The sequence below is a fragment of the Penaeus monodon genome, chromosome 24, assembly GCF_015228065.2.
Source record: "Penaeus monodon isolate SGIC_2016 chromosome 24, NSTDA_Pmon_1, whole genome shotgun sequence".
Classification (NCBI taxonomy): domain Eukaryota; kingdom Metazoa; phylum Arthropoda; class Malacostraca; order Decapoda; family Penaeidae; genus Penaeus; species Penaeus monodon.
Window position 1 is genome coordinate 17,793,313 of NC_051409.1, and position 416 is coordinate 17,793,728.

A 416-nucleotide genomic window follows, 5' to 3' on the forward strand; every position below is an offset into this window, starting at 1 on the left:
GATATTGAGGCCAGTCTTTTAGGCGCCTGTCCTTATTATATCAAGAAATTACTTTAAAGATGTGTCTTCCAAAAATATTACATGTCACTTAGGTAAATAAATTTCGCATTACGACGTTAGAGAAAGGGCTTGCGAGTGTGAATAAGATGTTAACCACTGATATAACACGATACACTTTTTTCTTACCCTTTCCTCCAAGTTCCTGATTTTGTGTTCCAAACTTCCGACAGAAGAACAGGAGGCGGAGCACTGGAGGGCGGAGTCAGAAGACCGGATGTGGGCGGAACCAGCAGGAGTCGGACCACGCCATTGGTCAGGGGAGGGCACGGCCCCGCCCTCGCTCGCTAGTTCACAGGTGCTGTTATCTCCACGCAGCCTGTATCCTGAAATTATTTCGCTCATTTAATAGGTAAATC

The 416-nt window shown here is 45.9% G+C and overlaps 1 protein-coding gene across 1 annotated transcript in view; it reads right to left on the bottom strand.

Annotated features, from left to right (window-relative positions):
* Positions 1 to 416, bottom strand: part of LOC119588877 — a gene marked incomplete in the record, with an annotated part of 105,912 nt that overhangs the window by 100,626 nt on the left and 4,870 nt on the right. The window contains 2 exon segments of the mRNA XM_037937516.1: positions 27 to 31; positions 187 to 383. Of these exon segments, the coding sequence (XP_037793444.1) occupies positions 27 to 31; positions 187 to 383 (202 nt within the window).